This window comes from Nomia melanderi, chromosome 7 (genome assembly GCF_051020985.1).
Source record: "Nomia melanderi isolate GNS246 chromosome 7, iyNomMela1, whole genome shotgun sequence".
Classification (NCBI taxonomy): Eukaryota; Metazoa; Arthropoda; class Insecta; order Hymenoptera; family Halictidae; genus Nomia; species Nomia melanderi.
Window position 1 is genome coordinate 17,571,186 of NC_135005.1, and position 26,050 is coordinate 17,597,235.

The 26,050-nt window shown below is 51.7% G+C and overlaps 2 protein-coding genes across 5 annotated transcripts in view; one reads left to right on the top strand and one right to left on the bottom strand.

Annotated features, from left to right (window-relative positions):
• LOC143174175 (uncharacterized) overlaps positions 1-26,050 on the top strand; it is a 273,986-nt gene that overhangs the window by 76,926 nt on the left and 171,010 nt on the right. The gene's annotated exons all lie outside the window — the stretch shown is intronic.
• The window catches only part of LOC116424986 (uncharacterized), a 92,864-nt gene that overhangs the window by 51,970 nt on the left and 14,844 nt on the right, over positions 1-26,050 (bottom strand). Inside the window, exon 1 of one of the 3 annotated variants that reach the window (XM_031972106.2) lies at positions 13,133-13,981. The exons of the other annotated variants lie outside the window; for them this stretch is intronic. Coding sequence (XP_031827966.1) covers positions 13,133-13,180 — 48 coding nt within the window. The 5' untranslated portion in view covers positions 13,181-13,981. Of the gene's footprint in view, positions 1-13,132; positions 13,982-26,050 lie in introns of those variants that run through there. 3 annotated transcript variants of the gene reach the window in all.

The window sequence follows — 26,050 nt, forward strand, 5'->3', positions numbered from 1 at the left end:
GCGAAACGGACCTGCTCCGAGGAGAGCGTGTCGAGGGTTGTTCTAGTCTTCGAGATTTCGGGGATGAAAACGTCTTGGGTGGAGTAGTTTGATTGAGATCTTCGGCGAACGCTTCAGAGTGGTTCACTGCGTTTTTCATTCAACAGGTTTTAACAGTTTTTCTGTTGCACGAGATCGGATTCGAGACGAACCGTTTCACTGTTTCGCAATAATTGCAGAGCCGCGAAATCTTTACTCGGTTGCATTCCGCGAATTAATTGAAACGCTGTGTATCACAGAGGGAACGACTGTCCTGCTTTCTCGGTAGAAATCCGGTTTACGGTGAACGAAAAATGGAAAATGTACTAGAATATGGACTCGCGTTTCACCGATCCGAAGATTCGCTAACTGCCGCGTCGCTCTGGGAGAAAATAATTGGAGCTGGCATTAATAAACGCGGCGGCGAGGGAAGCAACGGAAGGCCGAGACGTGCAATTAGAAGGATTCCCGACGAAAGGTTCGCGAGCAGGGTATTTCGCGAAACTGTTCCTTTCTACCTTTGATCTTGGACGCATTTAGAGCGGCTCGGGCGAAGGGACGGGCGGCGAATTGAGAAATAAAATTCAAATCCTGGCACGGAACGGCCGCGTTCGCAACCGTGGCAACCGGTTGATTACATGCATTTCTTTTAATTGGAAGATGCTCGCAGCCGATCGGTCGGTGGGCTCGCGGCGATACGTGGAGAGGGAACGTTCGTGGAAAACGTTAAGTACGGTTTATCGATGATCTGATGCAAGGGTGTGTAGCGGTGCGTGACGCAGGTGTAAAGAGAACGCAAGGTAAGTTCTTTCGATGCCGATGATGAGGAATAATTTACCGGCGGGAACGTGTAATTTCGACGTAAGTGGTCGAACCCTTCATTCGTTATGGCCGCGAATTTACAATGTATCGATTCCCAGCGGGCCGACGCACTAAATAAGCCCCGGATCGGCCGAGCCTCGATAATCCGTTCGCGAACGAGCCGATAAATCGTCCTTTTATTAACAATTGTCCGTTGAACAAACACCGGTAATATTCAATTATCTACGAAGCTCGCGTTATCGCGACGCGAATTTCGACGCGTTTCGAGTATCTACCGATGATCGCCACTCGACGCGATTGCGAGAGGAATCGTCATCGTATATGTCCGCTGTAAACTATTATTTCGACGCGTTCATTATCGTTCACCGTGATCTTGCTCTTTCTCCGTTGATACGGGTTCTAAAAGCAATATCAATATCGGCCGTGATAAAAGAAACTCGGTCACCGTTTCGATTTCGTTCCATTTACACTATCTCGAGAGAATAATTGTTTTCCGGAAATTCTGATGCAACACTCTCTTGGGGAATCACGGCTCTCCGTTCTTCGGTATTCGGTAATATTACTTTTGCCTGTTCCGAGGAAGGAGGTGTAGGTACTCGAAGTATTTCGTCACAATAGCTGTGTCACTCCAATAACCCAAATTTTACGAGCCTGAAGTGATTGGAGCACCACGAACAGCTATTATTATACATCGAACCTCTTCTTTCAAAAAACAGACTATAATTTCTAGATAAATGGCGGCTCGAAAGAAATAGAATGTGTGCAATCTTTGTTTCTTTGAGTCAAAAATTGACAGATCAAAAGAATCGTTGTCGGATTGATGGGAAACACGAGTTCTCACGCGAGGAAACCGAAATCCTTCGAAAAACAGGACTCGCGCGGGAAGGGTTCGTTATAAACGAGATTACACGTGTCGAACGAAAGCAGCCGAGTTAAACAGCGACCTGATCGCGAGTTATCGGCGCTCATGCAAAGTAACCGGAGAGACTTGACAATGCGGCGCCTAGACCGTTCACACGCGATGCTGGAATATGCAACGAGATCCGGACCGTTTACACGATACGCGGATTCCATCGTGAAATTAATGTTGACCCTGCGGAAAACGATGGAACGCGATACAGAGCGAAGAACCGGACTTGACGAACGGACGATGCAGCTCGTACCGCATTCCCCGAGCAATCCTGAATTCTACTCTTATCGCTGGTTTATGGAACACTTTTATCAAAATGGAACAGATGTTAACTAATTTACAGGCTATTCTACTCTCGGCTCTAACATCATTCGATTAACGCTTCGTCACACGTCATCCCATGCGGGTGACACGCTTTTGATTCGAAAATGAAAGTCGATACCGCCAACGAAATATCGCGCAAAGTCAATTTAATTATCAACATTTCGCGGGGTTGATCGCACGACTGTTATAAAGAGAAACGAGAGGCCCTCGCTCAAGGTGTAAAGTGAAATTGATTTTTGTCTCTATAAAGATTTCAAATCCTCTATAAAACTGTCGAAGATTTAGAGTACGGTCAGCTGCATCTAACGCTATAAATGTACCCTGATATAGGGAAAGAGGGACAGATCAGGCGCGCGCAAATCGCTCCAAAAAGATGGCGGACCCGGAGATACGAATGGACAGACCGGGCTCTCGACTTCTCTAGCCCGATCCTCCCCCCTCTTCCGTTCCTCCCTGACTCGTCACCGCCGCTCGTTCCACCTACCATGTGTCTTTTTCTCCAGACTGAAATCCGGAGTACACAGGGAACGAAGGAGCCTCCGGATCTCCCCTCGAACCCTTCCCTCGTCACACGAGATCTTGTACGACAACGGCATTACGGGCCGAGGCCGGGTCGCCCTTTCTTTTCCGCGACAAATTAACCGTTACGGTTACTCTCGCGGCGCTGTAACAGTCAATCGTGTCCTAACAATACCTTCCGCGTCCCGAGAGTTCCGGTAAGATTCGATTTACATTCGAAGACGAAGCGTTCGAGCGCGGAATATGATTTCGACGCGATACGAGAGGTGTTTGTAGAATTTTTAACAAGAACTCGGAGGAGATATTTTTGTTGTGGTTCACACTGAAATGTCGAAAGAACGTTCGAATCGTAATTTTCAAGAATAACTCGTGTCAGGTATTCCCGTTATTCTTTGAGATTGAAACGTCGAGAGAAGCCTAGGATTGTAAAGTCGAAGTTATGGACTCGAAGTGATTGCAACGAAGAAACGTACGTTCTCCGTCGAGTTCCTCCTCCGTTCCATTCGCAATATTTACAGAAACGAAATAGCGTTTCTCCCACTGTGAATCGTGTCCGGAACACCCGAATGAAACGCAGCATCTTTGTCCGGGCGATCAAAGGAAATTCGGATTTTTATGCGACGCCTATTTATAGGCGGCTGCACGGTGACTCTCGATTCACTCGCCACCCCGTGCACCGTATAAAACAGGGTCGTAACAATGGCGGACGGGGGCGAGAGAGAGAGAGATCCGCGGGTAGTAAAGTTCGGGATATAAGAGTCACGATTTCTGTCCGTGCGTTCGGTGTGCAACGACGGACACACCAGATGCCGGCCCGGTGAAATATCGTGCAGCAATGACGGCAACAATTTAACGTTAATTACCTCCGGCCAAGGGCGGGGGAGGGGTGGCGACCTTTAAAAACGTCTAGATGGGAGAAGATGCCGGGGAAATCTATTTGAAGCCCTAAAGACTCGGCTGAAGCGGCAGTAACTCGACGTTAAGAAGGCGTGAACGTTAACGGCACGAGTGACGGGACTCGGGGTATTTTTATGCGGCCCGCCGAAACGTTTCTCACCGGCCGACTAAATTTTTACGAGGAATTCCGCCGTTCTCCCGGCGCTCGCGCGCTCGCCCGCTCGGCCCCCACCTTCCGCCGCGGGAAATCTCTCGAAAGGCCGAGTTTCGCGCTTTATTTACGCCGACTCGCGATTTTATTCGGCCGTGAAACGACTCCCGCGGTCCCCTTCCACTGGCTGTCCGTGAACGTACGCTCCTCCCCCGAATCAACGCTCCCGAAAAAATATGGCTTCCCGGGTGAAAAATTGAATTCATTGTCGGTTGTATACCCTATCGATCGGACGACACGTTTCTCGTTTTATTCCCAGCGGTCTCCGGTGCTGCGGTAATATTCTTTTTATACGAAAATCGCCGAAAATATCTGGATACACGGAGCCATCGCGCGGTGCTTACTCTGCCAGTGTCTCTCGTTGGAAGACGAGAATCCTCCGACTCTTAACTGTACATTCCCCATTGTTTGATCGATATAGGTATCACGTGACGCTGTGGAGGGAGAACGGGTCGCGGGAGCTCGAGGGTGGGAGGCTCGGACGAATCTTCCCTCGTTCCGCCTATAGATGCACCGAAAAGAGCATCTCGGCCGATACGAATAATGAAGTACCTGCTCGAACACCGGAGAGACGTGACAATTAGAACGAAATGAGAAGGGGGTGTACAAAGTTATACGAAGTCTCAAATATTTAAATTGCCAATAAGGGAGAGCGGAGAGAGTATTTCAAGAACAATGATGTACATTATACGAATTATATATTAATTTCCGAAACCGTCGTCCACGTTTCATCCGGAAGCATTAAATATTTCTGTTCTATTCGTACAAAGCTACGAGAACTGTCAAATATTTCAATGAATTATAAGAAAGAGCGAAGAGAGTATTCCGAGAACAATAACACATAGTATATAACACATCCTCAGTTTATCCGCAGTTTCTTCGGTGAACTTCCAAAACCGTCGTGCAAGTTTCTCCCAGAAACATCGAATATTTCTAGCGAAAAACCTTCAGCGGCGACGGGTTGATGTATAATAAACATCGAGAATATTCGTGCGTCGTATGGGGCATAATGCGATTCGGCCCCCGAATGAAATTCAATCTATGCCGATATACATATCGATCGTTTTTCTCCGAGACGGCATTCCTGCCGGCTCACGCGGCTCCTGCGCCTCGGTCCCCGAAGAAATTCGGAAAAAGAGAGGAGGGCCCGAGCCCGATGAGCGCGCAACGAGGCCGTTCCTATGCGGACGGGACACGTGCACCTTTAAAGAGCGTCAGCCAACCGGTTCCCGCGACGTGCGTGTAGCCCTCTCGGTGCGCCGGAACGGCCCGGTAGGTAAGTACGTGCGAGAATCCGTGCCGTAATTGCCGATTCCGTCAATCATCGGGCAAACCGTGGGCCCCCCGACGAATTCGCCGCGGTTCCGGAATAAACACACCGCTGGTAATAACAAAGTATAAGCCGGATAACGACGGTATAATAACGTCAGTTAACGAACCGAACGCGCCCCTTCCCTACCCGTCTGGCCCGGTCTTCCTCGAGCATACGAGGGAAGCGCGAAACGCAACCCTCCGCGGTGCCTCGTCGAACATTACCCCATAAACGATTACGAGCGACTCATCGATGATCATTTTCTTCGGTAAACGTGCAGCCGAGGGACTTCTGTGTGTTATTAAACCCGGCCGAGCCGATAATCACGGGACTGTGTATTCAAATCGCAGTCGAACGAGATGAGCAAACGGTTTCTCGTGTTCCGAGAGGCTTTCTTTATTTTCAGCAGCTGTTCCGGCGTAGTTTATGTCACAGTTGAGTAACAGTATTCTTCGGTATGAGATCAGTGAGTTTCAACTGGAGAAATTTCGCTACGCGACCGTAATAGAATCAACTTCTCACAGTCCGCTCCGAAAGACCTACGGCCGGATAGTCCGGAAGCCAAGGAGTAACTCTAAATAATCCCACAGGTATGTTCCAAGTCGGAGATTCCCGATACCAATTCCCAGGGTCCCTAACGTAACTCGGAAAACCCTCGTGAGCTTGAAAACCCTTGGAACGCGGCGCTGGCCGGGTACGGCGTCGAGTGCGGCGAACAAAAAGACACACAGAGAGCCGGGCGGGGGAAAGAAAGCGAGAGAGGGACCGGACAAAGAGACGCGGCGGCGGTGGAGAAAGGAGGAAAGAGGTGGAAGGGAAAGGGAGTCACGAGGAGAACGTAGGCCACAATCCTGAAAACCGATATTACCGAGATATCGAGGCGCTTCCGTGTCCAGGGCCGTAATTACACGACGGGCCGACGACGTGCCCGTGCTGCGCGATTCGCGCGTTATTGCCATTAGGTCGAGATGCTCGCCGGGCGATACCGAAAATCGAGCGACGCGCGCCTCTCGTCCCGGATCGGCACGACGACGGGCGGGCGACGCTCGTAAATTTAGCGATCCTCGCGGGCCAATCGACGTCGCTCATGGCCGCGCGGCCGCGCTCGGGCTCACGGCGTCCGCTCCCGTTGCACAGGCGTGATTTCTCGGATCGAATTTGAGCCGGGCCGAGACGGTTCTCGTTACGCTCACGCGGGGATTCGATTTTGCTCGAGTCGATAGGCGAGCGGATAAACAAACAGAGTTCTGTTACTGCCTCGAAACGAGTGGATCTACTTACGCCTGACGCGTACCTTGGAATTTGCTACTTGGCTTCGACGTGCTTCCTGTAAACAAAGTCTTGCAGATAATTGGAGGCAAGCGCGATTAGTATCTGGGAATATCGTTGCGCTTCATGTGTAAACATTGTTGAGTAACGGTTACCGGCGGAAGGATCCCTTAAGCTTGTCGTAATCGAACGGCAAACAGAATTTATACATTGTACACGTATACGCGTGTTGCACTAAAAGTAATCGATGATATACGGCGGGGTGAATGGTTTAATTAAACGTCTTCACGAGACGGACGTGTACAGTGTTAAATTAATGATTCGGAGCAGCTTCGTGTGCATTTCCATATGCAATCGCTGCAACCAACTTTCGTGCCGAAAAGCCAAAAGCGATTGCTGATCGGTGATAAAAAACTGTACGGGCCGGCGAGCGTGCAAACGAGCACCGTTGTCGGTCAAAGCTCAATTAATGCGGGAGCATCGGTCACTCGTTAATAAGCGCGGCAAGAACAGTGGTAGTAATAACTTTATACTAATTATTCGGCAAACGAAAAAGTAATTACCGTCGTTACGCCGCGTACGTATGTATAATCGGCGAACAGATGTTGCAGCGTTGAAAGTCGACCCGTTCGACGTGTTTCGCCGCCGCTGACAAATAACGGAAGGATCGCGATCGATGCGTTCCCGGTGAACTTAACGAGCCACGGCCAATCGCTGCTTCTCATTACGCGTAACGAACGAATTCTGCGCCGTGGCATCGAACGATGAGCCCGGAACGTTCCACGGGCTCCCTTCTTTATCTCGGAATTTTTTCTTTGGGCGTTACCCTCGATGCGAGCCTCCCGTCATCCTCTATTCAGGAGCAATTAGCGTGAAACGATCGTACATTCAAATCGAAAAACATTTCCTCGGTTAAATCGGGACAATGTTGGAACTTCATTACTCAACAACGCGATACAATCTAAATACGTGTCTGCACCTTGGCGATTCAGTTGGAAAAAGAATATTGTTTCCAACCGGCAGAATTTGTAGGCTCCGAATTAACGACTAGTTAGTCCCTTTTTTTCTCCTTTCGACGGGTTTACTTCATTAAAAGGCTTTAAATCGAGGAATGCGCGCTCGGTTTCAAGAATATAATCTACTCCAAAACGAGTCCGCTGTCTAAATGCACCGTCTTGTATCCAGGTGATAATCTAAACGACACATGAAATATGAGGAAATCCACGACGAAAGTGGCTCGAACCAAAGTAGTAGCCGACAGTTCGTAGTTTCTTCTCTAATGAACGACGTGTACAGAGCTGGAACATGTGTAAACTTCATTTCCCTTCATAATCGTGAAAATAGTCGTCCCGGCGATGTGTTTCCATTGATTTTCCTCGACGAAACTCGCCGTTTCCTTGATTTGTTAACGACTCTCGCAACCACACCCACCGTATCCCGTCGTTTCAAAACGATTATCGCGGCTCCTTCTACTCGGTGAATTAATTAATATCATTAGACGGTTAACTACTTAGTGACCGGAGTTATTTGACGAGAGAAAAAGAAAGAGAGAGAGAGAGAGAGAGAGAGAGAGAGAGGGAGAGAGAGAAAGAGACAGCGAGAGAAAAAGAGTCGTATCCGATGCGTAAGTGTACCGCTTACGCGACGCGCTTCACAGGTGCACGCCGGCATATCATTAACATCATATTAGTTGGATCTATGTTAACACCTTGCTCGCCCCTATACAACGCACGATGGATACAAAAGCCTCGTCGTCTACGGCGAGCTCTCGACGCGTCGCGCCGGCTGTGCCTATCGCCGGTACGGGCTCCCTTCTAGCGACTTCTGCCCGCGGCCCATTACTCATTTCGAATACCATTTTATTGCCAACCGTGGAAACGTAAATCATCAGGAATATCTGCCGACGATTCTATTATTTCCCGAACTTTGCCCTTTCCCCGGTTCCCCCTCCGCAAAGAAAATCTCTTCGAGTACACCGTAGCATAGTTCTTCTTGCCAATCAGTATTCCCGGGCTTCTAATAAAGATGATAAAGTCCATCCTCCGACCGGCGAGCGTACGAATACGTAAAAACGATTGTAAATAACGGAGCGTAAAAGGCCGATGTTGATTTTATGTCTGTTTACGTTTAATACCCTTATCGTTAAGGGAAGTCCTCTCCCTCCCCACTTAGGATCATTAGTGCCGCACGCGATTTTCCCGATTACACGCGTACGCCGCGGAAAACATTAAACTCCATTTCGTCGGTTCATAGTGGATCATCTTTCCGATCGGCGTGCCCGATATATATATATATCCTTAACGCGACTAGTTTTTGCCGGAACGCTCGAAACGGGAACAGCCAAAATGGCCGCGTCCGGGACATTAATGCGAACCTAATAAACCCGCGGACGAAGTTAAACGGCGTTTCGATGCGTACGAGACATCCGGCCGTCACTCCGCATTCTTTCGTTACCGCCCCGTCGTAAAACGAACGGGGCGCACCAGTCCGCGTACGTCGACGAGGTAATTTCATTACCGAACGATCCTGGAAACGCCGGAAAATTAAATGTTAAATCGACGCGCCGGTTCCGCGAGTGCACGCGATACGACATCGTACAAATTAATCGACGCCGATTAACGCTAAAGGTTCGGACCGCTCTTTTCCCCTCGATCCGAGCCCGGCCAGGTGTGTTCCGCGGGCACGAGGATATCGGTGCGCGACTTCATAAAAGAGTTTATAACGCGGTCGCCGCGGTTTCTTAATTGGAGTCGCGTTTTACGCGTCGCTTTTTTCACCCCGCCCGATCCGCGGACGGATAATCGCCGATTCTTTTCCCCAGGTCGGCGAAAAATTAAGCGCTACCGACGTTTAACGCGCGATAACGAGCCGAACGGGGCGGATAGAAGAGGTACGGGGACAAGCGGAATTACAACTGGAATCCTCCGGGCGGTGGCAGTAAATATATTAACTACCTAATCTGTAATCGCGAATTTTACGAGTCGGCCCCGGTCCGCGTCGCCGCGACGGGACAGTATTATAAATTCACGTAAGTAGGCTATAAACTCCAATTATCGTTACCCGCGTTTCCGTGGAAATGATCCGCGTAAAATATTTATTATCCGGCGCGACGGGATTCGGCGACGCGACCGTAAAGCATTCGCGGGCCGCGCGCGCTGCGTTATTTAGACGAACGGCCGTTTAGACGATTCCGCTGGCGCAATTAGAGGACGTCGCTTTTCTCTCTCCTCTGTTCCTCCGCGGGTATACCCAGGGCTGTATTTCGCCGCGGAATCTCGTGTGAACGCGTCGCGACTCGTTGATCGGGTGTACGCTCAGATACGAGCCACGATAACCGATACTTTATCGTCGGCACCGTTGCAGGGTGGTCTCCGGGGTTGCGAGTCTCCTCGTCATTCTCGAATGCCTGGTGAACCGTTCCTCTGCGAACGGAACTTGGCTTTGGGAATCTCGAATCGTTCTCTTTAACGCTGGCTTTACATTTATTAGGTTCGTTCTGTCGTCCGTTCGAACGACCGATGTTCGTTCCTGTAGATTCTATAAATTCGAGTATTCGTCCGATCGCGTCACTCAAAATTAACGTTGATATTTATCCAATAGCGCTTTATACATTTCCGTATGCGTCGAATCGACGCGTTACGTAAACCTACTGTTAATCCTTTACGAACGAGGATTTCTTGAAATATTCGAAAGCTTTCCTGTAGGGAGGCAAAGTGTAAATTACATTTTTAAACACTAGTTGAATAGTGTACCGATCTTTTACTGCTTAGACGCTTGGGTAAAGGACTAACGGTGAAACGAAGTATTCCAATTATTTTCTTCGAGCGGTGAAATTTTTCTAATTCCCCCGACGAAATGAATGCAAGCTATTAATTTGCGGGCAGTACGTAAACAGGAGTAACGTCGGTGAAGTTCGAGTTCGTAATATATGCGTTGACTAGTTTCTTACAACTCCGAACGACTTTCAGCCAGTTGAAATTCGAAAAGGAAAAAAAACGAAGTGGTACTCTTGCTTCATCTTTAATCGCCCCAAACGCACACACGTACTCGGCAGCAAACAAATAAAACGAAGTTAATTATGGAGAAATGAATTACACGAAATTTACATTGATTTTTTTCCCGTTCGTAGAATACGATTATATAAATGCAACGCAACAAATCAATAAAACACAGGTCGGTATTAGCCGCGATCCAAAGAAGTATTCGCATTCCCCGTTTCGCGTGTGTACCTACGCAATACTCTTTCGACAACTTTACTGCCTATCTGTTCATCAAATTTCACGACTGCAGAACGAACACTACATTATATCCTTAACGGCGCGGAGCGACGCAAAAGTGTAACAGTACTACAAACGTCTACAAGAGAAAAACCAGCTGAAACATCGGATAACGCAATACCTAGTATCCGAGCGACTGAACGAGCGAGTACGACACGGAATGTATTAATCACATGAAAGTCGAACTTAACCCCTTGCACTCGGAAGTTTGTTCTAAGTATTCATCGTTTTCGCATGAAATATCGATGACACTTTACAAATCGCGCCAAGAGAAGTTATACACGAATTAAACAACACGCCTATTCCACCACAATATCTCATGTATCGGTACATCGTTGCGTTTAACGTCGAATATCAAAGTTCAAGATTTTCCTGCTTCGAACTCAGCCTGAGACGTCCCTCGAGTGCAAAGGATTAAAGTCACCGAGCCGAGTCCGGTGTAATGACGAAAACAAACGGACATCCACGAACGAAAGTCGATACTTTTGCTTCCGCGGATTCGTTACGCGACTTTTCAATCGGCCCGTATACAGGAGAATGAATTCGACGCGCCGTTCCCGGCCTAACAACCTCTTCGGCATCGAAATTCAATTTCCCGGCCGTTCAGCCGAACAACTTCATCAGCCTCAAACTTCAACCCCATCGGCGATGGGAAAAGAACGACGAAAAGAGAGGGACAGAGATAGAGGGTTCTTTATCGGCAAGTTAATCGAGACGAGGGAAAGCCCGGACAGGCTTCGGACGAGGAACGCGAGCCGCAGCCCTTTCGACGCGGCCTCGCACCTTTCTCGCGGACCATGCGGGCAGACCTAACCCGTATTATTATCATCCAGCCTCGCGGTCGCACCTGCGCGTACGCGCGCAGTCCCGTCCCTAGGTTATTTTGTTTGCGCTCTCTCCTTTTTTCGGCAACGGGAGAGAGATCGCTCGCGCCTGCGCCCTGCCCTGGATTTCCAACCCCTACACTATACACTCGTACCGCCGGACCGATCGTAAATCAGAATTTCATTTTCCCTTTTGCTCCGATCCGTTTCGACGGCGGGATTTGCGAGCGACGAAATCGGGGAAACAAAGTGTTCGCCGAAGGATCGACGGTGTTTTGTTGCCGCGATTCGATTGATCGGCGAATCGACAAGGAAATAACGGTTGTAAGATGTTAAATGCATTTCGTCGGTGTCAGTATATGATTGTTAATTCCTCGTTTCTGAGATCGTTCCATATTTATGAAAATTCCGAGCACGAAAGAAGCTCCTCAGACTCGGGGAGTTTTACGCTTAATGCTCGGACGACTGTTCGTATCGCGAGGAAGATGCCGCGTCTTAATTCTTTAATTAAGGCGGTCGAATTTCTGAAATTTTCGGTTTACGAGCCCATTCCCGAATTTCCTGGGTCCTCGGGGGCGACGCAGCGAGCGGGGCGCGTCCGCCGCCGGGGTCGCGGGAATTTTGATCACCTCATAATTAATTTAACCGGGCACTGGGGCGCGCGATAAATCTTCCCGATACCTAGCGAGGGCATCGTTGCCTCGGCTATACGTCCGTACAAAAACCGGCGCGTATAAATTCGAAGACCGCGAAAACCTACCCCGATCCGGGGTAAAAATAGACACGGTTCATTAACGTGGCTATTAAGCGATTTTCACGGGCAAGCGGTCGAAGACTCGCTAAATTAAGAGACGCCGATTGACTCGGCGATTTTCCAGTTTCGCCCCCGTGCTGTCTGGAATGGCGAGAAAAGAATGTCCATTGAGTAACGGAAGGGTTGCACAAAAGGCGACTCCGTTACTCGATTGAAACGTCTTCGCGAGAGAGCGACCGCTCGTTTCTCGTTCGAATGAATCATCGAGGTTGACGGAGGCGTGGAGCTCGCGTGCGACGGCCGTCGGTAAACATTTACGCGCACAGGTGTGCGAGTCGATCCGCGGTTCCCCAAAGAAATTTCACTCTCTAACGATCGATCCTCGGGAATGGAAATGTCGAGTCGGAATCGTTCGAGTGTTAATCGCCACCATGAATGTAAGTACAACGAGCAGTGCCAGGTGCGTGGAAAACGAACGATCGCGTAAATCGCACCGAGCGAGCAATTAACGGGACCGTTTGATCGCCGCGGAGCCGAGTAGCTCAGCCTGCTACGTGTAAAAACAGAAATGGAATTTGAACCGTGGACTAGGGAACCGCGGACTAACAAGGTAGCAGGGGCTAATTACCGGCTGCCTAACGCGCGCCGCGCCTCGTTGTCGCGAGAAGAAAGCCTCGGAGCACGGCCGTGTTCCTTGATTAACAATGATCCTGAAATCGCTACCCGGTAAACGACCATCGTTAGGCGAATAATTGAGCCACGATTTTGCAGACAATGGGCACGGAACCGTTAACCGTGCCCGTCTGCCGGTAATTGCCTACCCTGTCGGCTTTTTATCGAACACGCGGCGCCAGGTTCTCCCTGCTCCGATATTTTGGAGCAGGATCGACGAACGAGGGAGCTCTCCGCAGCGTTTCAAGGCGACAGTCTCTGTAGCTACGGTGTTCGATCGAGGAACGAAAGAATAGCCGTGAATAGCGTGGCTCGAGACTCACCTGGGACGCCGACGGATACGAGTACCCGAACTGCGCGTACGCTGACATTTCGGCCGGCTCGACTCGGTCGTCGATGATCAGCAGCAGCAGCAGCAGCAGCAGCAGCAACAGCAGCGGCTAGAGCAGCAGCAGCAGCAGCGGCTAGTTTCTCTGTTTCAATTCTCTCTCTCGCGGCGGGAACAAACAACGAATTAGGTCACCAACCGCACCTGCACGCACTGCACTCTCTCACTGAAAATGTTAGCCAGTACTACTCCTTCAGAGGACGAAGCGACAACGGGGCTTCGAGTGGCGGCGAACGGTCGCGATCTGTCGCCGGGACGGTGACTGCCATCAGGGTGTCTTTGGGTCCTGCCGGAGAGGTCCAAGCGGCGGCCACATGTCTTTCCCCGTGGCTCGGTCAGCGGCGGCGGACGTGCACTGGGGTCCAGCGGTCCGGCGACAACGTCCAGGCGGGTCCAGCGGAAGGCACGAGGAAGCGTGCGGCGACGATGATCATCCGGGAAAACAGGGCATGTCGCGGCGAAGCCGCTAACGGACCGGCACTAACCGTGGAAACTGCTGCTCGACGCCGGATGGTTCTGTTGTCGGGCACGGTACGCGCGCGTCGCGAGCTCAGCTCGGCCGAAGGCTCGGCTCACACGTCACCGCGAGAAAAAGAGAACGGAAAACAGAAGTGCTGCTCTGCGTGTGTGCGCGCCGCGTCGGCCGATTTGGGACGGACATTCGGACAGACGGCGAAGCGTCACGAGCGATTAGTTATAGAGAGTGTTCGTTCGTTCGTTCGGTCCGTCCCCTGCTCTCACAGGGCACTCCAGTCTGCGACTGACTCGCCACCACTCACACCACTTCATCGGCCTTCCACTCCGCTCCGTCCCAGTTCCCCCTCTGGCGGACGAAAACCGAAAGCAGCCTGCTGCCCCCACTCCGGCCGCATGGGACGTGGTTCACGGGAACCGGCGAATCCCGGGGCTCGCTGCTACCCCACGGGCGTGTCACGTGGGATGTGACGCGGACAGCGATTGGCGGCTCGTTTCGCGCGCGGGCGTCCTTTCGAATCGAACGCGCCCACGCGAGCGGGACTACGCCTCTCGCGCCCCTCCACCGGCAAACAACCGTGAAACGATACAACCTCCCTCCTCTGCCGCCGCCGGCCCCTCCCCCGCCTGCCCCCGCCGCCGCCGACAAACGGCCACGGCGGAACAAGGAGAAACGAGTATGTTTACGCGAGTCTACTCTTGTCAACCCGACGGCGAGGGACTTGAATAAATCTGCCGGCCTCTCTCGCGCTCCTCGCCACCTTCCCGCAGCCGCTGCCCATCGCCCCTCCTCGCCGACGCCCTCCGATCCTACTCCTACTACACCACTCGCTCTTCTCGCGCTCTCCGCGACCATCCCTCCCGCTTTCCACCCACTCGTCCACCCTCTCTGTCGTTCTTTATCCGGAGACGAGCCACCTTCTTCCGGCTTATATCGCGCCATTGTCCGGCTCGTGAAATCGCTGGAGTACCAACGACGAGTCGTGCCGCCCGTCTCCACGCATCCCGGGATATAGGAACTTTGTTACGGCTACGTGACACGAACGTGAAAATGTCTGGGTTACAGGGACACCCTTCGCCAGGCCAGACGGCCGCCTTCGCTCGGGGGTTGCTTCTCGAGAACGGGACAATCGTGACCCGCAAACGAGGTCTAGGACTTCTGTGGATCGTTTATGAACGGAAAGTGTTTCGTGTCCGGGTGAATCGTTCGAGCTGTCCGTATCATTCACGCGCGCATCTTTGGGGTGAAAACGTTGCAATACTTCTTCGAGTAACCGCATTCTCATAGAACAGTTCCATGGGACGTTAGATTTTTGTTCTAACCGATCGCTCGTAGACGTCGATCTCTTCCCATCGATTCGATCTTCGAACGTCAGAAGCAGAACGCTGCTCGTGGCCGTTCAACAGGAAAACCTGAGGATCGACGGACGTCGGAAGGATTAGCCACGGGGCTGGCTCGGATGCCGCGCCACTTAGAATAATTTCACGGGTTATTAGGCGGTGGCTGAGTCCGTTCCCGGTCAAGAAGTATTTATCCGGCAAATTAGAGTGTCGGGGGCGAGGGGGATTAGCAGAGGCCGGCGGTGGACGCGGCGTGCGCGTCTCATCGTAAATACCGCAATAATAGCGTTCGGTCGAGCGGCATCGTTCCCCGGAGCGGCCGGCGCAAATGGTTGCGTTTTCTTGGCATCATGCTTGGTCGGCCATGTGTCTTATTCGTGTCAATGTGGCCCCGCGTGGCGGACGATTTTCCGCGACGTTGCCCCGAGCAATTTGCAAACGTAATACACGTACGCGGAATTAGACGGTACGCGTGAAACGTTCCGACAGGTCTCTCTCTCGCGCGTCGCAAATTGAATCGGCCGACCATCTCGCGCGCGGGAAACGCTCCGCGGACTAGAAAGATACGAAAGATCTCCCGGCCGAACAAATTCCGGAAGCGTTCGCCGACGTCCGAGCTGGAAACGGCAGACCCCTGGCACCTCGGAGGGGGTTGGGGCGCGGAAGACGCGCGAGCAACGACTCGAGAGGATAGAGAAACTGGAAAAATAGTGGTTGCGTCGCAACGCGAAGATTCACTGCCGCTAATAGGATTAGCTGACAGGTCGACGAGGTCCTTGGGAGATAAGGATCCTACCGAGGACCTTGTACCTGACCCAGGGACCGACTCGGAGGGGGACGAAAGAGCGGCCGGGGCCCTTCGGATGATTTATTGGCCCGCGTAAACCTGGTGACCTGCCGATCACGCCCCCTCGACGAACAGTCGCCGACATAATGCGCGCGTTTTCAGAAAACTGCGCTCCGTCTCGTGCCACGACTCCCTTTCAAGGAGTCAGGGCGACCCGTCGAAACCGCACAATAACCCGTTTAATCCCGCTCCTCCTCCGTCCAAGGAATGAATCGCTCGCGCGTTCACCTTTGTTTACCGTCCAACCGCAAAAGGGTGGCTCCGCTGTTCGACGTCTTGTTTGCGCGGCAAATATTTTGCCGGCGGCGTCGGGAGGCGAGGAGATTTCGGTCGGCCGCGGTTTTCGTGCGACGAGAACCTGTCCGAAACGTTGCACCCGACGCAACGGGGACGGGAATCTCGAACGAGGTCGCATGCCGAAGTAAATTGTGCGCGACGGTACGCTACGGCGGAAGACCGATCGCTTCGCGAATTAGAAAGAACTGGTAAGCGTGTAAGGAGACCGACGTGGCCGGTGTTATTTCGTAAACTCGCGGGAGCGCGAGCTTCGTGGTCAGGAAAGCGTAACAAAGCTCGTTCCCGTTGTTACAAGAAATTCTAGGCGATCCATTAATCAACGTTTCGCTTATTATTCCATGCAAATCGAGTTTTCACCACCCGGTTACAGGCCTCTTAGCGACCGGATTCTTGTCACAGCTAATTTAACATTTTCGGAGTCGTTTATACTAAACGCTCGCCGTTTCATGACTCATAAAAAACGGTAATCGGTATATCGGCCCGTGAAATCGCGCGAGGCTCGCCGCTGGCGGAGCGTCCGCCGTTTACATGGAAGAGCGCGGGCCGCGGCGCGGAAGACGTCGTGAAAATCTCCAATTACAACGTGGAATTCCAATGGAGTGTGTTCGACACTAGAAAATTTCATTCGGGTAACATTCGCATGCACGAAGCGGCGGTAGCAATCATCCTGAAATGGTTACCGATGCCGAGGCGCAGTCAAGTTCAAGTTCTCCGAAAGAGTACCGTGCACCGGCGAGGAGCTCCTGTTAAGTAACGCTTAAATATCCCGGTGCGTAGTTAACGCCGTTTAAAGACGCATTGTAAATCTTGCGGGGAGTATCTAGAGGCCAGTTGCAGCGTCGTTTCGTGTTTACAGCCGTCAAGTTTTTCAACTCTGATAAGGACGAAGGTCCGTAGCGGAGCGGACCGAGGGCCCGGCTACCTTGCCGAGTGTCCTATCTGCCCGGGCAGTGTGTCCACTACTTGTTTGCAGGTCGAGTAAAAGTTAAACGGCCGTGTCGGGCCGGGCTGTCTCTAGCGATAAGACTGCTTAATAAGGCAGCAAACCATCCACCTACCTCACTACTCGTTCATCTCATCCGTCCCTCCTTGACCGTTCCCTCTTTGTTTCACCCTCGACCCAGTTAGGTAAGGTCTCCTCCGCCGCCTCCCTTATCTCTCCTCCCGCTGCCAGGTTCTTGTAATTCGTTACTCTCTCTCGACTACGGGGACGTTCGGGCTCTCGCCTAACGAGGGAAAGATTTCAACTACCTAATTCGAGGCGAAACAAGGAAATCGAGAGACACGGGGCACCGTCTCGTGGCTCGTAAACTCTCCCGCCAACACGGAATTACGAGCTTATCGGTCTTATTCCCAGGGAGGCGGACGGTCGAGGAACTGTTCCAACATTTTTTCAGCTAAGAACGAGACGTTCGTTCGATTTCAGTTGAGCGTTCGAGCCTGGCTGGTCCTGCTCGACCTGCGATTCGAAGCTAGACGACGTCAAGGTTGCTGGACCGGCGAGACGTTCGTTCCGGCAGCGTATCGCTGACTTCCCCGGCCGGAATCATAAAGGCAGGTCTAATCTGGACGGCGTAAAACGGTGCGATATTCACACCGTAGGATAAAACAAAAGGTTGTTGCGGGGACCTGAGGTAGACGGTAAAAGTCGCTAGAGGGGAGCTAATAAGGGAGGTCCAGACTGCCGTGGCGCCTTCGGTGCACCTTCGAGGGGCACTGCAGTTTTATTGGCTGGGGTGTCCTTGTTCTTCGTCCGCTTCTTCTTCTTCTTCTTCTGCTTCTTCTTCTTCTTCTTCTTCTTCTTCTCCTTCTTCTTCTCCTCTTCTCCTTCAGCTCTCCTCTGCGGCAACTTCGTCTTCCTCCTCGGCGCTCGGTATGGCTGACCAGTATGTTGCCGTAAAAAAGCCGGTCTCCCCTTGTCTGTCCTCCTCCTCACCTTCCCCGTCCTCTCTCTTATACGGTGGAACGACGAACGAACGAACGACCAACGAAATGTCAACCGTAAACCTCGCGAGGCAACACTAATTAACCCGACCGAAATAAACTGCGCCGCTCAGCGGCGCTCTCATGCCTTCTTCATTCACCCCGACCCTCGCCTCTCGCCCCTGTTCCCGCCGGCCCGCAGCCAGACTTTACTGCGCGGCGAGCGCGTAGCCTCCGAAAGAATCCTGGACTGAAACGGTTTCGAGTCGTTCGCCATCGTTCGTTCCGTGCTTAGAATTCGAAACGAAGAATTTTAGGCGACCTGTTTTTTGGCCCGGCACAGAGCCGCGGCCGCGGCGCCGCCGGAAGCTGCGCCGCTCGAACACGGGGCCGTCCCTCTTGTACACGATACCCGAACTTTCATTAAGGACGTAACGATTCCCTTGTCGGGATCGCCGAACGAGCCGGATCGTTCGCTTCGATTGTCGATAGTATGCGCACGGAATTCAGAGGGAATCGCTGATGACTTTCCAATTACACGACTCGAAGGATCGGCCGAGAAATCCCCGAGGCATTTCTTCCGACGAAGAGATTCATAGAGTCGGACCATTCGGCGTCGATGATAAAATGATACACTTTGCGGTGCTATTAAGCGAATACCATCGGAGCCGCGCATATTTCAAACGCTTCGGATTTCGGTTAAGGGTTCCGTCGACGCGTTTCCCAGCCGGAAAGGAGCGGGACCCCACGCGGCAAATAAATCGAGGGCTTTTTCCCGGCGCAGGAGCGAGCATTCCCGCCGAAAAGAGCTCCCGCTCTCTCGCTCCCGTCGATCTCGGCCGGAACAGCGTCGAAACCGCGGGGTTTCGCCTATACCGCCCGCTGCCACGCATTTCCATTTTACCCCGCAGACGAGGGGCGTCGCGATGCCTCCCCATTCTTTATGCGGGGACACCTACATCGTCGCCCACGGATACTCCACGAACTTTATTTATAAACAAAGAGGACAGTCGATACCTCCGGAGATTGCGGGGACACCGACGTCCGGTGTCTGCTTCGGTTGCGTCCGATTTCCTAGAAGCAACATCGGCGAGGCTCGTCTGAAAAATGGCGGCCGGGAGTCGGGCAACCGTCGCCGCTACGCGTCGATGAAGATTGATCGATCCTCATCGGAAACAACCACCATTTTCGTTAATTAATGGGGCAGATGCGCGCCGGGATGCATCGATTGCATTCTTTTTTTCGTGGTTCGTATAGTCTCGCGCGATGCCTGCCCCGTTTATGGCGGTTCGTACGTCAGTCCTTTGTCTTCGGACACTTCCTACTTTCTCCTACTTCGCTCCGCCAGGTGAAAGCAATTATTCTAGATTAAGTTGCCTCGACAATAGCGTCGAGCATTGCTCCGCGATCACTGGGAATTCGTGGAGACCGGTCGGAAAAAGGAAGATTTGCTACGGAGAGTTTTAGTAGTCAGCGATACACGCAAAAGAACATTTCTTTCCGATAGGATTCTAAAATCCTGGATTAAAGCACTCGTCAGCTTCCTTCGGTTACCTAACATCACAACAGTGGGTTACGTAAAATTTGCGTCACTAGTAAACGCAAGATAACGCAAACACGTGAAAGACATTTCCTGCGGAGGCGGCGCCCAACTTCATTCACGATTGTGCGCCTAATTCTTGCGCGAGCTGCGATGGTTCTCGTCGACCTGTATTGATCATCCTTCTAGCCAATTTTCCTTGTTATTTATAATTTTGTCTTTCAAATTTTCTACCTACGAACCAAATTCTTTCATCCCAAAGTTTTTTAAACATTGACTTTGTCGGGTACTTGCCGGGCGATTTTCATAACCACGCGGACAGCAAATACCCGTGGAAACAGCCGCGTCCTTCTACAACTGTCCGGCGCGATTCTCATTGTGTCTTGTCAGGGTTCGAGACCCGCGCGATACGCACGCTACCGTTTCCAGGACGAGTATGTACACGGTCGCGTGAAACATGGCGACGCAATGCGATCGTAGCGTGCACGGGAAACGTTGCACGCATGCCGGAAAACGGAGAGATAGCGGAATGGAGAACGCCTCCACGAAGATGCGGAAAGAGCCGGCTAACGAAGCATGTGTTTGCGGACGGTATCGCGATTAGACGCGTTCATCGCTATTATAAAAAAGTTTGTAATGGTTAGCGATACGGCAACGCGACGTAGTTTATTCGACCAACAGCTATCCAACATATCTGAAAGACCGGAGCGTTTTGCATCGATGATGGCGGAATAGCTGTCGAATTTCCCTGTCTGACCTTAGGGGCTTTCTATCGAGCGATTCGGCAAATTGAAATCGGTTAAATCTTTCGTTAAGTTCACGGATTCGATCTCCGATAGACCGGTCCAGGTCTGAGTTAGCTTTAGTCGTGGATTAAAGTGATAAGTGAGTCGGAGCCAGGACGGGTCAAGGTTTATCCATGTTTGGATCGGATTAACCCCGCGTCGGGACGAATTTCGCGCAAATCTGATTTAATTCTATCGCAACGTCGGACCGGGCTGAATTGCATTTCAGTTGGATCGGGAGTAAGCCTAATTTCGATTCGATTTCGATCCGGTCCAGGCTGATTGTTCCAAGGACCATTCGATTCGCGTTTGGCTTTCGGTTCGATCGAGATTCTGGTCGGTATCGTTCCGATCTAAACACGGCTCGGAGCGAATTAAGAATTAATGAAGTCCGCGGCGGGCTTAGGCTTGATTGAATTTGAACGACGACCGGGTAAAAGCGGCTCGAGAGATCTAGACTGTCGATCGATTAGAGCCGAGGTCTAAATGCAACTTATTTACTCCCGTTAAGCTTGATTTCGCGTAACACGTGTTTCGGTTGAATTGCAGTCCGATCGTTCCAGCTGCGAATCTCAGTCGCGGCGGGTTCGTTTCTCTTTCATTTTCACGATGAAACACGAAAGACGCTATATTCCGCGCGATTTCCTTCCACGAACACCGACGCGACGTTCCACGCCCGCAAACAAGTCCTCGCGGTGTCTCCAGGTCGCCATCCTCGTCCTCTATCTGCAATCAGGTGCAGGGCACCGGTGCATCGCATGAGCGGCTCGATGTTACGTGCCCATGGAAAATGAATAGGTAATTATAACGCATCCATAATGCAAGCAGACACGGCCATGGTAGTTGGCCGAGTGCGACGATCGGGTCCGCTTCTCGGAAAGGGCTCGGCGTGGAGGATCAAGGGCCGCAAACTAGGCTCGCAGCCTACGCGATACCTCTCGCCGAGAGGAAAGTCAAATCGCTCGTTGAAATTCATTCGCGGCCCTTTCCTTTTTGCTCAGCGTTGCGCCTTATCTCGCTCTTGTTCCGACGTATTTCTCGCGGCCGTAAGTATCTCCGGCACGAAACGCGAAGATCGTGCGTTCCTACTCGAACAGAACGATTTTTCTCGTTCGCCGCGCCGCGAGTTCCATTCGAATCATCGGAAGAGACTCGTCGCTCGTAGCTCGATTTCTTGCGTAATAAAACGCAAACTTGCTTTATTAATGCCTTTACGCTGCGATTCCGTATGCTACCGGCTTTTTACTATCTGTTGGAACTATCTCGAGTGAGAAACGAACGTTTTATTCGATCGCGGGGAAGTCTCGCGCGAGAGTGAAGTAGCGGATGATAATTCCGGGCAGCAGAATGCACTTCGAAATGACTGCTTTTGCACGAAGTTATCGCAGCCGGAGTCTTTTATTTCGACTGGTCCATTCGGCTTTTAAAATTCTTTCGTATCGGTATCCGACAATAAACCGCCGATCGACTTTCAAATACTTTGCTGGATGCTCAAGCCCGGTAGCGTTTCCCGGTAAACCGGTAGATTAACTCGGCTCGATGGCCGATAATTGGCCGCAAGGACCGTTAAACTTCACGGCACGAATAGTTGAATCGTTCCTCGGCTCTCTCCCTCGCTCTCACTTGCTCGCTCCCTCTCTCTCTCTCTCTCTGTCTCTCTCTCTTTCTCTCCGTCCGTTCTACAATGGCTCTCGTGCACTTTTCAAGCAGCCCGTCGGTGGCTACGCTCGCGATTCGCGCCGCTAGTTGAACAGTCGGCCCTCCCCACCCCGCCCTTTTCGCTTTTAGTTCTTTATCGGCCGGATAAGTGCTGCTAATTATAGTTATTACAATTAACCACAGCGTTCGTGGCTGGTAAGGTTTTTATAACGGTGACTCGGGTCTCGTTCGTCGCGGACGGGCGGGAGAAACGCGCGCGACAGAGGCGAGCGGGGGCGGTGCGTGCAGATAAAGCGGGCCGATACCTCCTGTGAGAAAATATCTCGCTGCCATCAACAGGTAATTCGAAAAATACGAACTACTACGCGACAGGCCGTCGTGCGTAAATTCGCTGGCAGCGATCTCTTAAATTATACGTATCCTCGATCTACGCGACACCGTCAACACGGACACTGTTCCCCCCCACGAATCTGTCAGGATATATCCAACGTGAACGTCGGAATTTTTCTGTCGTGTCTTACGAGATTCAACGTGTACCGTGACAACGATTGCTAACCAACGTTAAACCATAGTAATAAAAAGCAGAGCGATCCGGTGTACACAGGACGGTGCGATCGAAACAGGGGAAATCTCGGGTGAACCTATTATTCCGTATCGCGTCCGGTATTATTCTAATTAACCGCCGAAACAAGTTTGTAAAGTTCCGGCTAGTTTTGAGTGACAAGAGATAACCGGGGAACAGCGAAACTACTTTCCGCGGCGAGTGGTAATTGCATCGTTCGATCTCCCGGCGCGATTACCCGCTCCGGAGACCCATTTTCCGCTCTCTCCTAGGCCACCGACACTTTCGTCGCCGGTGTGCGGGTCAGGGTGCAACGATTTTCCATTGGATGGATCGCGTGGCAAAGCCACAGCCGGCCGGGGCGAGCGTGTGTACGACAAAATAAAAGCGACGGCCGAGTAGCTGCGAGGATAATGATCGGCGGAAGTTTTCGTGCTAAAATATGCAGATCCGGCTAAAATTACCGGAGGAGTAGCGCAGACCTAGTCGACCGGCCAACGGCCGATACCGCCGGTGTGCATCGTGTGCGTTTACACGAAACGACGCACGTAACTCCGCGTGCAGTCGCGATTTTCAGACCGATTCCCCGCGCCATTCCGCTGATTTCTGACAACCAGGAGTCCCGGTTGGACGTCCGAAATGGAAATTAATTGTACGGTCTTTAGAGCGGCGTTGCAGTTACGATAAGTTCGAGGCGAGCATAAATAATATAAAGCATAGGAATAACGCGGTTTCCATCCTCGCGATAATTTAGTATCCTTCCTTCTCTGCAATGGAATACCTCCGCGCGAGTCTCCAACGAACAAAAGAATAATAAGAAGTGTCCCATTAACCCACAGAGCCTCCGCTATTGCAACTTCATAGAACAATCAGTTCGGAAACGCATCGCCGCTACAGTGGAAACCAGATGAATATCGTTCGGCACCGTTACTTCCAGAAAAACTGCTCGTTTCCCGTGAAAATCCGGCCGCCGTCGAGTACATTCCGCGGAATTAATGGAAGCCGGCGCAGGAAAGTCCAGGAAGACGTTCGAAATTGCTTTTCTGAGTAGTGTTTTACTTCGATAACGATTCTTCTCACGAGTCCCCTCGCCGCGGCGAAAGGAAACCGAATAATTTAGACGTAATCCCGTTGCGAGTGGAAATCGCCGGGCAAGGAACGTTGTCTACGCTTGTATGCACAGCGGCTTGTCGCAGGAACCAATTAACTTCTTTACAAGGAACGACCATTACCTGAGAATGCGCTAAAACGGCGCGGGAGGGGCGCGAGGTCGGCCGCGAGCCGCGAGGATTTTCCCGAGCGGCGTTAACGTTCACGGTGACCGGAAGTCGCGTCCCCGCCGCGTCCCGAGGAATCGCGAGCCGCACTGTCGAATGCGAAACGAACCGGCGTTTTTCTTTTTCCGCGGCTCGCGTCCCCCGGGAGTCAGTTATTCAGCTGCACCGCATAATATTTCACCGGTCCGCGATCCGCGTAACCTGCGGTTATTAATAGTAGCGACATTAATAATCAGCCGCGCGGCGATAACTTAAGTTAAGCAGAGAGTTTACGGTCTCCCGCTACCAGGACTCCGTTTCCGCGTACATATCCGCCGATCGTTTCGCGGCCCGATATCATACATAATACGGATAGACGACATCTCTTCCACCGGCATGCATCATGCCCGCCGATTCTCCCGAAGCTCTCGCGCCCGGGGTCCCCGAGGGGTTAAGACTCGCCACGCGGAAACCGTGCTTTTTATCGAGGCTGATTTATACGCGCGATTACGGGGGATCGAACGGCGCGCGGCGTCCTCGGAGTTTTCGCGATCCGAGCGGTTGCGCGCGAAAACCGCTGCGAGTCGGGGGCTCCATCAGACGTCCGTGGCGCTATTGAATCTGATAGCTATTATCGTGTTCTTGCCTGTAGTTCCTTGTGCAATTCTTTGCGGTCCGGCTGCTTTACATAATGGCCTGCCAGGAAGTCCGACGTATTCCGGAGCGACGTTGCAACAGTTGGAGCAAAATAAAGTAATACGGAGGGGTGATAAGGGATCTCGTATCGCTTCGACAGCAGTTCATCCTCATCCTGGTTACAACATTATTTCTCCTCTTTTTTCCGATCTTCCGGAGCGCGGTAATTACCGTCGGAATATAAATCATCCGTGACATTGCGCGTTAAACTTGCTTGTAGCCGACTCTGCTGGACGCCCGAATAAAGGTCCACATAGCACTCGAATATAGGTTTGCTATTCGGTCCGAAGAAATGCTAAACGGAGTAAAAGTTGTCGCTGCATAGAAAACAGATTCGAACGATGAAACTGCCATCGAACGGAACGCGATTCGGTTTGCTACCGTCTATCCTGCAACTTCCTTATCGTTACCGAATCACTCTAAACGGAGTTTAATCGTGCAACGACGAGAACGCTGGGGAACGCTCTCGGCACCGGCGGAAAAAGCGAAGGGGCCCCAATAACGGCGGAAAAAACGGTCGTGTCGAAAAGTGGGAACACTCGTTGGAAACTATCAAATGAAATCTCGGAGTGGCTCGTCCCGGAGATGGAACACCGGGCACGTACGCGTTCCGGTACCAAGCGCAAACACGGAGAAACGCATATTTGGCACGTTCCTCGCGGCGCATGTCGGGAAAATATCAGGTTCCCGGGAGCGGTGCGGCAGTTTTCGCCTCGATTAGCAACACGTAGACGGCGGGAGACTTATCCGTGGGTATCGGGGATGAAAAGACGGCGACACGGGTCTGGCCTTTCGAGAGGAAGGAAGGGGACGCGGCTCGGAGGAGCCCCGACCATAACCGACCACGTTTTATGCGCGTATAAACGTACGTGTAACGACGGAACGAGAGTACACACGCGCCGCCTACTCTAACCTGTTAACAAATATCCAAGGCGGGCGGTTAACATGCGTTTACGATAATTTATCGTGCCGGCGTGGCCCGAACAGGCATTATGTTCGGTACCGAGTACACGCGTACGCGAGCTGATATCGGGTCACCGTGAAGAATCGGTAAGAAGAGCACCGGGAGTACGGCCTCCTTTCTTCGGAGCAGCACTGCGGATCGGCTTCTGGCTGCTTCTTTTGCATATCTCTTTCTATTCTACTCGGCTCGCAAGAAGGAGTTTCCACCGTGCGTCGGCTGATTTAACTTCGTTTCGGAACCATTGTGCTCGAAATGTCAACCGAATCCAACTCTCGCCGCCTCGGTTTTCTATTTTGCGAAAACGTTCGCCGGGGAAAGTGGTTCCGAGATTAACGCTAGGTTTACTGGGTCATTATTTTTTCATATCCAAGATCTAATCGAACGAACGTCACTTCTCCTGGGAATTAGTAAATAATTAGGAAGGCGTTATTCTTCACTTTAGTTTATAACCGTGTTATCCTCAAGATTTCCAGTTCCCACAGCTCATCGGTGCTCGCTCCTTTTTCGAA